Source organism: Myxine glutinosa, chromosome 4 (genome assembly GCF_964187855.1).
Source record: "Myxine glutinosa chromosome 4, kmMyxGlut1.1, whole genome shotgun sequence".
Taxonomy (NCBI): domain Eukaryota; kingdom Metazoa; phylum Chordata; class Myxini; order Myxiniformes; family Myxinidae; genus Myxine; species Myxine glutinosa.
The window spans coordinates 122,170,519-122,184,091 of NC_136264.1; the positions used below are offsets into that span (position 1 = coordinate 122,170,519).

The window sequence follows — 13,573 nt, forward strand, 5'->3', positions numbered from 1 at the left end:
ACATCCGAGTCCTCCGTTCCAACCTGCTTCCCCCCGCTTCCAGAGTAAATGTTGTCTGATATGCCTGAACCCCTTCCCGACGATGGAGACTGTCCTTGTAATGATTCTTCACCTCCCAATCCACAGTGGTACCTTTGGTTGCAACTTCCCCCCTCCCCCACCCAACTCCCCCCCTCCCCCACCCAACTCCCCCAGTCCCCCACCCAACTCCCACACTCCCCTACTCCCACATCTTGTTTGTGTGATGTACCATCTTCCAAACTGTGATGACTCCATCTGTACCTCTCTCAGACAATATGGATCAACTTTTAACCACTCATCCCATCTCTCTCGTCCTCATGTTAGATGATTTCAATTGTCACCATACCAATTTGCTGGGTGTTGGTACCTCTTAAACCACCCATGGCACTTCAGCAAAGGACTTCTGTGACTCCATGGGACTGACTCAGTCTGTGAACTTTCCGACCCGGATTTCTCCCAATGGCAAATTCTCACTTCTGGACTTGATGATGACTAACTTTCCTGCAAAGGTCTCCTGCTGTTCCTCTGTTCAATTGGTTAATCTGATCACATGCTTGAGAGTCAACATCTCTTTGGCTATTTTTAGAGAGCTGCCTCTCAGAGTTTGGAGATCAAGGCAGCATGCCAGACTTTCAAATGCTCGAGATATGTCCAGCGACTTGCATAGTGCTGATCTTTTATCTGAGATTCACGACCTACATTCATTGTGCCCTTTTACTGCAAACAAGATGGAGTCTTCACAGTGCTCTAGCATGTCTATTCTGGAAGGTGGACGGATGTTGTGTTTTCACCCCTCTGTTTGTTTGTTTGTTACTTGCGAAATCAAAAATTCACAAGTGTATTTATTGGTTAGTCTGGTCTGTTATTCTGTCTGTTTGCTTGTTTGTTTGTATGTCATTCACCTCCAGGTCACATTTTTACTCCGATTTTCATGAAATTTAACCATCCAGTAGAGGTAGTAACAGATTTTGGTTCAGGTCCGGATTCAGATCCGGCCTATCGGTGGGATACAAAACGTAAACTGTTCAGTCTGGTGGAGTGTATGCTCTCTACCGAGTGCCATTCAGGTTATTTATTTTTCCCCATTTGTCTTGCCCTCTACGCCCTTTATTCCTCTCCCCTTTCAAGTCACACCAGTTTATCTCTCATTATTCTCTGCTCACCTTCACTCCTTCATTCCTCTTTTCTCCTGCCTCTGGAACAAACTCCCTCACTCTCTTCAATCCCACTCCACCCTCAAGGTCTTTAAAACAGCTGTTCACAACCATCTCTTATCTTCCCCCATCCAAAACCTTGATCTTTTCTACCCCCGCTAATTTCACCCCAAATCCACTTTTTTGAAATACCAACTTCTGTCCTGGAAGTCCTTGATGGCCTTGTGTTTTATACTTCTCCCCACCCCCCCCCCCACACCCCCCCCTTCCCACGCCTCCTCCCCCCAAGCCCTCTCCCTCCCACACATCTCCCTGCTCTCAAATGTTGTGTTTGTGTGCTTCCCCTTCTCTCCCCATCTTGTCTTCCGCTCCCTCTTTTTATATATTTTGTTTGTCTGGTTGATTTGTTTGTGAAATAAATGTTAGCTCTTTCACGAGCCTCGATTCAGTATACAAAAAAAAATCCAAGTTTATTCTCAGCGCTGCTACCTTGTCCCCGTTTTTGCTTTCTTTCATTAAAGGAATAGCCTCCTTCAATCTGTCGTATTCTGGTTTTTCTTCTTGTGCTTAACAACATACTCATGACCATCTCGTGTTTCCTCCCATACCGATAAATCTTTTATCCCCCTTTGTCAACCTGCATTTTCTATACTTCAGTTGACCTCGATTAATTGTAGGTTCTCCTTTTTATCGTCGGTTACATTCAATGCCACCTTCTACACTCTATCATCCAGTGCTTCAATGATCCTTGGCCTTTACAAAAAAAGAAAATATCTCAAAATTCGCTGTAATATATTTTGGTTTCTTCACCGATTTCAATTTTTTTTTTTTTTTTTTTTAGCTGTGACAACATAATTCACTTTCTTTAGGTCATTTTTACTGTCAAATCAATTACTTCTGGTTGGACTTTTTGGTGTCGCCACTCTAAGCCATGGTTCATGGTCCTGGGATCCCATATTCAAATCCTAAATACTGTACATATTTATCCATTCTCAACTAATCTTTTGAGATTGCATTTACCCGTATACCGGTGTCTATGAATGTCTTTGTTCTGCATGTGGTTTATGTACAGACTTCTCCATGTGTCTTGCGTGAATGTTAAAAAAAACATTGGTGTCTCAAAGAATGTAATTTAGTGATTCATCCAAAGCCTCTAGTGTCAGCGTTTATTTACATTGCTTTGCTTCTGTTATTACCCGACCACAAAATGTATTTAGTTTTTTGTTGTTTCTTCCAAATTATGAAATCCCTGGTGTTGGGCTAGCGGCTAGGGTGCCGGCTTAGGATCCTAGGATCCTGGGTTCGAATCCCGGTCGATCGCTGAATTAACGCCAGGGGGGTTGACTCAGCCTGTCATCCTTCCGAGGTCGGCTAATTGAGGACCAGTTCACTGGTAATTCCCTGCTTGTCGTTAAAGGCGGCAAAAAGGGTTGGCGTCAGGAAGGGCATCTGGCCGTAAAACATTGCTTCAAAAAGGGGACCAAAAAACAACAACAACCACGGTTCCCGAAAAAGGTCAACCCCCGCTTGCGGGGAAAAATGGCCTCTAAACGGTGGTTTGTTTGTTCTTCCAAATTATGAGTACAATAAATTCAAGTAACAATGTGACCATTTACAAACTTGTACACAGTTCATGTGCCAGTGGAATCATGTTGGTATTCATTTGCTCGTCCACCTGTCACTAATAACTAAGTTCAAATTGTCCTGTTTAATCCAATGGTAAATCTTCCGATCACTTTGATGTTTCCCTGAAGCTTATCACTTGGCAAGGGACATGACGGAGCTGCTCATAATGCTGCAAAATGGCCAAACTGGACAAAACCGAAGTTGCACGGAGCACCTGCTGTGGACCTGGGGTCAGCAAAACCACACGGTGCATGAACTCCTGGTGGCCTTGGATGATGTTGGGAACAAGCGGGCTTATTGGCTTTTGCTGAATGAGAGTGAGTATGCAATATTGTTTAAAAACAATGTATGTATGTATGTATGTATGTATGTATGTATAATGCCGTACATTTGACATGGGGTGTGTGTGTATATATATATATATATATATATATATATATATACACAGACTTGGCATTTAATATGGAATATTTTTTTTGTGGGGGTGAACTTACTTTTCAAGTTGACTTAGAACCAAAAGTTCATTGGAATTATGTTGAAATTATTCTAGATTTTGTTAATGTGACCTTTAAAAGAAACAAAAACCACATTTGACATTTCGAAGCAAATAAATTGATCCTTCAAAGTGATATAAACTGATATCGAACTCAATTCACGGACAGTACTGTGTTAAACTTCTGTACGTTTTCCAGAAGTATCTCTTTATTTTGCACATTAGCCAATTTGTTTTTTCAACAAAAACAAAAGCTAAATTACGACTGGGATTACGGACAGTAAAATTACAGTTCAGTACTTCGTGTAACCCTCACGAGCATTCAGGAGAGCACGTACACGTCGAGGCATGCTGTTCACGAGATTTGCCAAGGTTTGGACAGAAATCGTTTGCCATGCAGTGACAATAGTCTGCTGCAATTCACGCACAGAGGTGGGCTGCTGGACCAAGTTGTCGATTTGACGCATTAATTCTGCCCACAAGTTCTCTATCGGATTCATATCCGGGGACATGGCAGGCCACTCCATATGCTCTACACCATGGTCAGCAAGAAAGTGTTGGATCATGCGAGCACGATGAGGCCGTGCATTGTCATCTTGGAAGACAAAGTTTCCTCGAAAGGCTGCACGAGCAAATGGAAGCAATGTTTCTTCCAGAATGACCCTGTACTTGAACTGGTTCAGGTTTCCATTCAGAACAACCAGGTCAGTTTTGCCCCCTGCATGAAAAGCAGCCCAAACGGTCACCCCACCACCTCCAGCTTGGACTCTTGGCACGATACAATCTTCGTTGTGGGCTTCATGCACTTGTCTGCGCAATCGGACGCGGCCAACTTGACGATAGACCAGAAATCTAGACTCGTCACTGAAGGTCACGTGATTCCAGTGTCCTGGCTGCCATTGACGGTGCTCTCTGGGCCACTGAAATTGGCGCTGGCTGTGTTGTCTGGTCAGGCGTGGCTTTCTCAGGGGACGCCTGGCACGATAGCCTGCTTGAACCAGTCGTTGGTTGACTAGCCTTCTGGATACAGGCACATTTGTCAGTTGCTGCCACTCAGCCCTAAGCCGATTAGCTGACTTGGTACGGCCATTGCAGACTAACCGGTGCAGCTGGCGATCATCTCTCCTTGTGGTTCTGCGTGGACGTCCTGGCCTCGGTATTTGAGTAGGGACACCCCTCTGAGCATTTCGTTTCAGGATCTTTGACACCTGACCATGAGTGATGCCATACTGCCGAGCAATAGCACGCTCTTTCATGCCACAATTTCGTAAAGCCACCACTCCATGACAAACAGCATTGTCAAGTTGACGGACTATCTCCAGAGGAAGCGGCAATAACTTTTGTAGACGTGCAGCAGTTGTTTTCCACTAATACAGAACGCAACAACCCTTATATACCCGATTGTGAAGCCAATCGTCAAATGTACCTGTCCTTACATTTTGTCACGCCACCTGTGATATAATCCTGTTATTGACTTCTTGCTGCGAAAGACAATCAGTGACATGGTTCTTTCAACAAAGACATCACTGAAGGGTAAAAGAAACTCACCAGATTGATATACTGAGTTCAGAAAGTAAACCCGTCAAGAAAAAAAATAAAATCCATATTAAATGCCAAGTCTGTATATCAGTCATGTGACTTCATACCATCAGTGGTGAATCGCCATTAAGGTATCCCATCCAGCTTTTGCTGTACCTCAATGGGAGCGATAAGCACTGCCTGTCTCACGGTGCATTTCCTCTGGTATGCACTCATTATATGGAGTCGCCTGGATGCGGTTAGGAGTTACTAATTAGTATCTGTAATTTCCGTTCTCCAACCTAATGAGCGCACGCTGTGATGTCACCACCACGTAAGTACTCCTTGCCTGCCAAGCTCCAGAAGAGCCATCCAGCAGTGCGTCATCATTTAGATCTTCGTTCAGATAATATCGCAAGTGCATACAAAACTCACAGTTACCGACCTGGTTTCGCCCTTGTTGGGGCTTCATCAGGGCAATGCAGTGAGTCCTGCATACACTTGTGAATCTGAAAACCTTTCGGTTATGAACCAGTCATTATGCGACTCCATACCATCAGTGGTAATCTGCCATTAAGGTATCCCATCCAGCTATCGCTGTACCTCAATGGGAGTGATAAGCCCCGCCTGCCACACGGTGCATTACCTCTGGTATCCACTCATTATATGGAGTCGCCTGGATGCGGTTGGGTGTTACTAATTGGTATCTATATTGAGCGACTCCATACCATCATGTGCAAATCTGTAATCTAAATCTATAATTTCTCACTCACTCAGATTTCAACATCACCATCATGTATATTGTTAAATTGTTTAAAACTTCTTTTTTATAAGAAGATAATTTGTAATACTGGACACCACCGGGTGGTGCCATACGATACACATTTACATAGATAGAATTGGGGTCTTCTCCCCACCCTGAATCCCCTCCCCCAGATATGCCACCCAGACAGAAACCATACTTGGGGTACCCCTAGGGAACATGCAAATTTTTGTTGGATTTGGTTTCTTGTTTTCTTAGTTTTTGAAGCATATATAAACATAAACAAATGTATAAATTAACTTTTATAGTATAGATTTGTTGGGAATGATTTGCTCAATTGGCACTCAGCATTATGAGCCGACTTTAGCCTGCCCATGACACAATAAGGAAAATAATCTTTGACATTAAAGCAAATGTTGGTTTAGATTAATGCTTGCAGTGCAGAATTTGAGATTTATGGAGGTTTCTTAATGTAACTATTATTTATCAATTTATCAATATCAATTACACCACTTCATTTTGCATTTTCAAATTGATTAATTGGGTTACAATGGTAATTTATTGATCTTTCAAAACATATTTATATCACATCCTGGGTTTAATTCTGGACTCTTACTTGTGGTAGAGGAGGCCAAAATTTTGACAATGTCAGGGTGCTCGCAAGTCGTGCGCATTTTCATGTCTAGAATTGATCTTGGGCAGGTCGGTATGCTGTCGTGGGGTGTGGAAATTTCCCCTCAGCAGCCATGAGAATCCAATCGGTATCAGTGAGAACAATGCAACAAGGCTTTACTTGCTCATCTGCCAAGCTGCTTTTACCTGTGGAGCTATATGTTTATTACATCTATCTATAATTCCAGTAATCTCTGTGTGTATGTGTGTGTGTATGTGTGTGTGTATGTGTGTGTGTCTGTGACCGCTGTTTCTCGACAACCACAGGTCCGATATACTTGAAACTTGCCAGGTATATTGCTGGGGACCTGAGGATGTGCCTTTTCAAGGTTTCATATTAATCGGAGAAGTAGTTACCGAGCTATGTCCAAAAAACGATTCACCCAATCAGAGAGCAGCGAGCTATCACGTGTGCCGAACGTGGCGAACAGACTCTGCCTCGGACGGCACATTTGAGAGCGTATTCATTTATTTCACGTTGGCAAACTATGTTGGCGCTATGTTGGCGTTAAACTATGTTTTAAAACTAATTAAAACTAATTTGCGATTCATCGTAACTGCGATATGCGACCTTCCGGACAGTCAAATGAGGACGTCACTTCCGGACTTACGGATAGTCATAGTGACGACGTACTGATGCTGAACGTGGCGAGCAGACGCTGCCTCGGACGGCACATTTGAGAGCGTATTCATTTATTTGACGTTGCAATCTGTGTTGGTTGTTGTAAGGTACGATCGATTGTAGTACACGTTTATAATAACTCTGCCGATACAGGCCCGATTAACTGCAGCGCCATCCGAGCTGCGGCGTCGGGACGATACATTCATTGTACGGTCACATCACGCACTTACGGGCACGCCCATGGGCAAAGACATTTTTTTTTTTTTTTTTGGCAAGGAACGGGCACCCACGTACGGGCACGTCCTAGTATGCATAAAGGCAGGAGTTTTGACTTGGTCCACACCCTTCTCCTTTTTGACCCAAACCTTTTTCCGGCATGTTTTTTTTGGGCATGCATTCCCCTTCCATCCTTTCTGCTGACACACATCTCTTCCTGCCCTTTCCCTTCTCATCCCACATCTACCAAAATCCTTTGTCCTAGTTTCTCTCCCCCCCCCCACCCCCCCCACCCCCTGTCTCCTCCCTCCCCACTTCCTTTTCTCAACAGAGAAAAAAAATCAAGTATCTTGGTTTATACCTATGGCCCCATACTTTATTCGTTGATATACACAAATAACCAAACCATGGTTCCACATTTGTACTATATGATGTCCCTTCTTGGTTTATACATTCCCACATGCAAGTAGATGGCCCTTTGTACTTTACTTAACATTCTACAATATTGATCCTGACTTACCTATTAATGTTGCTTTATTCCCTCTATACCTGGTCCTCCCAATACCCTTATATCTCCGCTCGTCTTGCTGGTTAAGTTAAAAAGCCTGCAACCGGTGATTCATGTGGACATGTATCCAGCCCCATCACCGACCACCATTGCCCTTCAGCTGACGTCTCCAACAATGCAGAAGTGCAACACTTGCCTCCATCTCGCACCATCACACCACCAAAGGACAAGATTGCTCCTTTAACATCTCAAAATGGTGACTACTGCATCATTGGTGCATTGTGAATGTTGATTTTTTTTTACCATTTTCTTTTCATCTCCCTACTTGGGCATAATTTTGTATTTTGACTTTACACCACAAATGTTGATTGCTTTTTTGGCTCTTGATGCAAAGTTCCTTATTACAGTGTGAAAGATGTTTCGCTATTTTTAAAGGGACATTCTGGATTATATTTTCAATATCTGCATTTCTATCACTCAAGAAAACATTACTTGATATGAGTAAGCTGCCCGAGCCCGCACGGGACTCTAAACGGGGTAGGGATGGAGATGGCAAAAATACAAATGGCGTCTTTTGTCGTCTAGTCGGCCAGCTCAGAGCAACAATTCGCATTTATTGCCACATCTGATGCAATTTAAATGCTTTAATGGTGGTGAGGTGCTCCATTTGAAACTGTTTGTTCAATAAATGTAACTTTTTAATACCAAGGGCCCGTAATAAAAAATCTCTATTGTTGTCAAAGCCAGTGACCAATTGCAAATTAATAGTAGGATATCTAATTTAAAATTATAACCATGGTTTCATAAATAGTTCAATGTGCTTTTCTCTGGCAATCATCCCACCCACACTAGTCTTGTTAGCACTCTGAGTGTCTTTTCCCTCACTTGAGGAAAATAACATACGCATGGTGCCTCTTTCATTTGCAAAACACATAGTTAAAGAAAACAGGTAAATAGTGTACGATCATGGATAGCCCTATGACGTTCCGTCCTGCCATGTTAGTTTGCTTATCCAGCATGATGAACTGTTCTGGCCTGGTATTGCACAAGTCGCATAACTCGGGCCTGGACTGTTCAAGTAAAGCACTTGTATTTCACAAGCAAAGGCCTCGAGCACTTGGATATGACATTTCACAAGCAGGTTTCATGAAATGTCATGCCCAGAGCTTCATCTTCTTCAAATTTAACTCTCTTTCCATTACATTGAGATATCGCGCTATATATCGGGTTCAGCCCTATTACCCAACGGTGAAGAATCGCGTAAATAATTCTCGGGTCTAGATTTAGATCTTCACCAAAATCGAATAATTTCATCCTTGTCATGCACCCAACCTCTCCACCAAATTTCGTCGTATCATGAATTCCATCGTGACGGAATCACCATGTGCACTCTAATTTTGAACACTAGGGCATGCCCGTACTATATATAAGCTAGGACGTGCCCGTACGTGGGTGCCCGTTCCTTGCCAAAAAAAAAAAAAAAAAAAAATTTGTGTAGGGGTGTGTGTGTGTAAACATCCTAGGGCGTGCCCGTACGTGGGTGCAAAAAAACATGCGTGCAAACAACAACAACAAAAAAAAACTTTGAAACCACGTGGCAGTAACGACCACAGAACCCCCCCCCCCTCTATTTACATGAATGGTTTGGTCCATTCGCAACGACCACAGAACCCCCCCCCCCTCTATTTACATGCAATGGTTTGGTCCAAAGCGAACGGCTTGCGGTGTTTGGTAAAGAAATCGCCATAGCTCGGTAACTACTTGTCCGATTAATTTCAAACCTTGAAAAGGCACATCCTCGGGTCCCCAGCAATATACCTGGCAAGTTTCAAGTATATCGGACCCGTGGTTGTCGAGAAACAGCGGTCACAGACAAACAAACAAACACACACACAGACACACACACACACACACACACACACACACACACAGATTACTGGAATTATAGATAGATATAAGGTAATTATCTTGAATGCTAAGAAGAGCAGAGAGAATTCAATTATATGTATTGAACCAGAACTGTCACATGGCTACAGACGAGTACTACTCTCAGTGAGTCTTACCCCGGTTAACAAAATTTGTTACCCAGAATAGTCTTGTGACGGAATCACACTATGTGGACATGGTAAACAGACTAATGAGATTTGATATAAAAACTCTGCTCTGTTAGTGAACACAAGGTCTAGAAAAAAAAAATTCGGACGTCAACAATAGTACTGCTTTCCTATCGCAGTCTTATTGGTAATGCAATGCAGAAACTGCAAGCTATAGGTGGCAGACCAGGTAATGTGACGGAATCACACGTGCGCTTGTGACATGTTAACACAGCTGAAATGACAAAGTATCCAAAATAGGATTGGAAATCTTAGTAGAGAAAGTTGTGGATATACAGAACTCGGATGGAGGAACAAATAATAAGCAATTAAACAAATTAACAAATTTATTTTAATTTCATCATTGAACATGTAACGGTTATTATTAAGCTACTCTGACCGCTAGGCCTAGTTATCTCCTTGATACACAACAACACACAACATGCATTTTAAAGGCCATTTTCCCTACTAGAGCGGGGGTTAGCCAAATTAAATAGCCAAATATCCAAAAGCGGGGGTTAGCCAAGCCAAATATCCTTGATACAAAACGAAATTAAAAGTTAGCGTTTCTTTTGGTTTATAACCAAAACCTACGAGATATATGGCACAATAAAATCAGCACAAGGAGGATAAATTAATGGATTTAATTTTTTAGACGTGGGTGACGATTTTCATGGAATTCATGGTATACATTCACAACTTTGAGGTATCCTGTTCACAGACAAACAACCTTAGAAACAACAAACAACCTTTCTCACAGGAGTGAGAAAACCTTAGATGGCGGATGTAATAAAAACATTACTTATTTGTTCATATGAGTGTGAAGCCTCATGTGATGTCGTCATTGTTATTAACGATGGAGTTAACTCCATTCAGAGCATCCCTTTAAACTTAACCTCAAAATGAAAATGGAACAATGACACAAAATCAAGGTTCACATCCTGCAAGGAAAATAAGGTTGGATATTTTTCCACGCATGCCTTCTTTAAGCATACCTTTTGTTTAATATTATATTTTTTTCCATTCTGATTTGAAGCTAGCATTGCCCAAATAAAGGAAAACCCCGTCGAGTTCTGTAAAGGAACAGCAATTTAAACAAGCATTCTGAGTATTGCGCTGCAATGCATGTCCCCTACCAAAGTTCAAAGTGCCATAACTTTGTCAAAAATGATCGAATATGCAAATTTATGCACGGTTGATGCTGGTTTTCAAACTTGATCTGAGGTATGCTGAGACACGTGTGTCACGCCTCGCCTCGTTGATAAGCCCACAAGGTCGCTCCGTGGAGCGGCCTGCACGTATTGCAATGTGTGAATTATATAATTACCAACTCACGGTCTGAGGTACTAACGATTCAAGAGATATCCATTTTTTTATGGCACATTGGAGAAGCCAATGCGAGGTTTCTTCTTCCTCAGATTGTCACAACTCTGTCAAATGCGATCGAGTTTAAAAAGTCAGAATTTGACCAAATCTGTTTTATTCGTTTGTTAATATACCTCAGCTATTGACAAATCTTAAATTAGAATTTCATTTGAGGTTAAAATGACCGCGACAGGTCGTGTCCAACGATGCTTTCAGTCTGTACATGTGATAAATAAGTAAATCCGCACACCTGATGCCTCTTCTTCTTCACGCAATAACAACTTCTAGCTTCCAGACCGTACATCCAATCATCTTGAAATTTTGCACACTTGTTACTCTTCATGACGTCTACTATAGTATGAAGTTTCACGTCGATCAATAAAGCGATTCAAGAGATATCCATTTTTTAAATATTTTCGTTTAATTAACGATATCTGCCAAACCACGTGAGCTATCGCAAATTCCAAAAGGACATTTTAGTAGACTGACATGCGGAACAGAACTGAAGTTTCCCCTCGATTGGATCAAAAATGAGGGAGGGGCTCGGTTTTAAAGGTTCATGCTTAAAAACGTCATAACTCTGAAACCATGTGACGCATGACGTCATGGTCGCTGACGTTTTTGTTCGTCATTGGTATGCGATTCTGCCTGCAAAGTTTGGCCTCGATCTGTTCAGCCATTGCAGAGAAAAAGGGGTTTTCGTGTTTTCACGAAAAACAATATGGCGCCCGAACCACGTGACCTGTGACGTCATAATTACCATTAAAATATTCTACAGACCGAGTCCCTCCTATGGTGAAAATTTGATCTCAATCGGTCCTATTATTGCAGAGAAAATCTTTTTTAAAGGAAATTAAAACTTAAAATGGCACCGAGTTAAGGATCATCAGAATTATCAGAATTACCAAAGTTCAAAGTGCCATAACTTTGTCAAAAATGACCGAAACGTCGTGAAGTTCGAACTTGATCTGTAACTTATCATGAGGAAACCATGTGCCGAGTTTGAAATCATTAGCATTAAGCGTTTAGAAAAAAAGTCCGGAAAACAGTTCTTTGCGTGACGGACTGACGGACTGACGGACGGAGGGACTGACGGACTGACGGACTGACGGACTGACGGACGGCGTGCAAACCTATAGTCCCCTCCGGTGTACACCGGTAGGGGACTAATAAGTAAACGTGGCAATTAAAATTACTATTTAGAGTACCGAATGTGGGTAATTAGGCTTTTGGGCACATGATGTGCTTTTTCGTTTTTTGTTGTTGCCAGAAACGTCAAAATTTGAACAAAATGCCTCACAAAAGGAAGCTGCAGAATTGTTCTTTCTTTTTTTTCTTTTGACCTTGGCTGGAAAAAGTGCTTTACTGGAAAAGCTCCTCAGTAGTTTCACATCAGCTTCACTTAGAACCAGGTGCATTGAAGTTGTAATATGTAAGTGATTGTAGAACGTTACGTGGTTTTGCAATCGTTCTCTATGGACACGCACACACACACACACACACACACACACACACACACACACACACACACACACACACACACACACACACACACACACACACACACTGGGTATTGGGAAAAGTGCAAAGAGGGGAGGGGAATATGTTAAGAGTTTGGAAAAGTAAGAAGTGTTAAATTGATGTTAACATGGAGTTTACTTGAACGTTGGCAAAGTAATGGTGATAAATGGGGAAGGGGGAGGAGAGGGGCTAATCGATACAATCGTGATTAGAGGTTTAAGATCTGTGGGCAGGATGAGGTTTGTTGCCAGGGCTCTAATTGTAGCATTTTGTTGCATGCACATTTGTTGCTCATTTATCTTAGCCACAATCACAAACAAATATTACTTTGTTCCCTTTTCTAACAAGGTTTTGGGGTCTATCACATTGCCGACTCAGAGCTTCCCCTACCAGGCCCACCCCCTTCTGCTACTTTCTGTGGCAACGATTGCCCGTGCCACATTCGGTCTTCATCTTCGAAATCGGGTGACTCGTCATCCTCTTCTTCACTCTCCTCCAACTCTTCTTCATGCAATAAAAACTCACGCCCTTCTTCACCGTTCACGCCAAACTGGGATTCGGCCCATATCAAGGCACAGCAGGTAAGCCACATCTTGTTAAGCTTGCTTGTTATATCTTATGCTTGTTAGCATGTATATAATGTACTTGTGACATGAGATAATTCAGTTTCAATCTACCTGAGATGGATTATGTTATTTATACATATGCTTTAGCATTGTGGTTGTCTTTCCATATTGGCAATATGCAGTCAGGAGTTTTCATGATCCCCAGGTGTCCCATAAATGAGGAAATGTTAGGAACGTCATGGTTCTGTCCTTTCTTATTGCTTATTTTTTTTTCTTACGATTCTGGTTTTTTTTAACTTTTAAAAGAAAACTTTGCCCAGACAAGATCGTGGCTGATGGTGAGACTCAGGAGTTTGAGCGATTGAACTTCCTCAAGAGGATTAAGGAAGTAGATGAGAGGTTTTGCTAAACAGTCCTTTCGGAGAAAGAGAGAGC

At 42.2% G+C, this 13,573-nt stretch overlaps 1 protein-coding gene across 2 annotated transcripts in view; it reads left to right on the forward strand.

Annotated features, from left to right (window-relative positions):
• Positions 1 to 13,573, forward strand: part of LOC137425157 (interleukin-1 receptor-associated kinase 3) — a 61,325-nt gene that overhangs the window by 23,833 nt on the left and 23,919 nt on the right. Inside the window, exons 2-4 of one of the 2 annotated variants that reach the window (XM_068113297.2) lie at positions 2,930 to 3,118; positions 7,682 to 7,849; positions 12,921 to 13,153. In XM_068113297.2, coding sequence (XP_067969398.2) covers positions 2,930 to 3,118; positions 7,682 to 7,849; positions 12,921 to 13,153 — 590 coding nt within the window. The remainder of the gene's footprint in view (positions 1 to 2,929; positions 3,119 to 7,681; positions 7,850 to 12,920; positions 13,154 to 13,573) is intronic. The other variant, XM_068113298.2, reaches the window with a different exon arrangement.